Source organism: Galeopterus variegatus, unplaced genomic scaffold (assembly GCF_000696425.1).
Source record: "Galeopterus variegatus unplaced genomic scaffold, G_variegatus-3.0.2 Scaffold212, whole genome shotgun sequence".
NCBI lineage: Eukaryota > Metazoa > Chordata > Mammalia > Dermoptera > Cynocephalidae > Galeopterus > Galeopterus variegatus.
In genome coordinates, this window is record NW_007726323.1 from 375,433 (window position 1) to 377,451 (window position 2,019).

Genomic DNA, 2,019 nt, shown 5'->3' on the forward strand with positions numbered 1-2,019 from the left:
AGGTCAAGGGTTTGGATCCCCACCCTGGCCAGCTGCCAAAAAAAAAAAAAAAAGAATGAATGAGTGAATAAAAGATTGACTGGAGGATTACATCCTGTGAAATAGCTACTGTTATCAGTGAAGGAAACTGAGACTCCAAAATGTTACTATCACTGTTACCATTATCATAATCTTTATTATCAGCCAGCCTTTACCGAGTACTTACTATCCACCAGACTGGACTGCACAATTTATATGCTTTCTTTCCTTTAACCTTCAGAACAATCTTCCAAAATAGCTACTGTTATTGTCCCCATTCTAAAAGTAAAGCCACAGAAGCCAGATAAATGGCTTAAGGTCATGCAGCTGGGGAGGTGAAGAGCTGGGATTAGAACCCAGAGTCCACCTAACACGAGCACCTGAACTCAACCTCCGAGGTGCACGCTGAGCCCCTTAGGGATGCCAGTGCATTCCTGCCCTCTCTCCCCACCCTCTCATATGGTCCCTCTCAGATGGCTGCCAGCCGGTGGCCACCTGACCTCCAGTACTCCTCGCTGGGGCTGACGGTGCTGGTGAAGTTGAGGGGCAGGGCCCCATTGCCATCCTTGGAGCTCCTGTGCTCAACGCAGAGGTCTGTGTTCCACCAGTTGCCACAGTGCTCCCAGGGCAGGTTGCTGGTGAGGGAGGCGAAGAGGTAGAAGAGGACGTAGGCGATGATCATGTTGTAGTAGATAGCCACCAGGCCTACGATGAGCAGCATGGCCGCGCCGGCACCTGGGTGTGGGGACAGGGGCTTCTGGGCTGCTTGGGTCAAGCCCTCTGCAGGCCGGCTCTGTGGCCTCCGGGAAGCCATCGCTTTTCTGAGCTAAATTTCTCTCTCTGCCTAGAGCTTGTGGCATGAGGCAAGGTGACCTCTCTGCCTCCCCAAGACCCAGACAGCCTCCAGGATGATGGAGGCCTCACCTTTGAAGAGGGGGCTGATTTTCCAGACGGCCAGGGGTCCCAGGCTGGAGAACTGGCCCAGGGAGAGCTCAAGGAAGAAGAGGGGGATGCCACAGATGGCCAGCATGAGGAAGTACGGCACGAGGAAGGCGCCTGTGAGGAGGAGGGAAGGTCAGGAAGGGTCTCAGGTGGGTCAGCACCCTCTAAAGCCCAGCTCGAGCCACGCCCCTTTCCTGGCTGGCAGATACCACCTGTGGACCTGATGGAGCACTGCTCACGCGGATTGGCACCTTGCACTTGTAGGTCTGTCTTCTCTCTTACGTCAGATCACGGAGGACTGAAGGGCCAGAGGGGATTTACTCACCTCTGTACCCCAGTGCCCAGAACAGGGCTGGGCTCAGAGCAGATACTCGAGATGCCTGCTGAGTGAGTGAATGAACACATGGGGGAATGAATGAGTGAATTCCCTACTGAGGAAAGTGCAGCCCTCAGTACTGAAGTCAACGCCCTTCAGCACCTGGCTTCACTCTCTCTGCCTCTCCCCTCCCTGCTGCACCACCCCAGACACGCGTGGCTGCCACCTGCGGTTTCGTGGGCCCAACATCCCTTCCTCCTTTCTCCTCACATTGGCAGCCATCTCCTTTATAGAACTGCCCACCACCATATGGCTGTGGTAGGGCTGCCAGTCACACTAGTTATCCCCCTCCTGCCTTCCCTCCCTCCCACCCGCTCCCCACCCTGACCCCTGTGGGTACATATCCCCAGCCAGGCCAATCAGACACCTTCCCTGCAATTCTATATAAAGTCATTCAGATGGAGCAGTTCTGGAAAGCTCTGGGGTTGCTAAACCTGGCTGAGGATGAAGTCATTCCAGAGTTGTCTGCGGCTATGCCCCCCAACCCCCAAACTGCAGGGGGGAAGCCAGTCTCAAGAAAAAACGAGGTCAGCACACAGAGGGAAAGAATAGGGGAATGGGCGAGGGATGGCAAACACAACAGTATCGAGTTCCTGGAGCTTCAAAGGCCAGCTCCAGCCCCACACTTCCTAGTCATATAAATGAGGAAACTGAGACTCCAAAATGTTACTATCACTGTTACA

At 54.4% G+C, this 2,019-nt stretch overlaps 1 protein-coding gene across 1 annotated transcript in view; it reads right to left on the reverse strand.

Moving 5' to 3' along the window:
- Nucleotides 1–2,019, reverse strand: part of SLC6A7 (solute carrier family 6 (neurotransmitter transporter), member 7) — a 15,894-nt gene that overhangs the window by 11,994 nt on the left and 1,881 nt on the right. The window contains exons 2-3 of the mRNA XM_008565900.1: nucleotides 943–1,074; nucleotides 519–753 (exon numbers count right to left, since the gene is read on the reverse strand). Of these exons, the coding sequence (XP_008564122.1) occupies nucleotides 519–753; nucleotides 943–1,074 (367 nt within the window). The remainder of the gene's footprint in view (nucleotides 1–518; nucleotides 754–942; nucleotides 1,075–2,019) is intronic.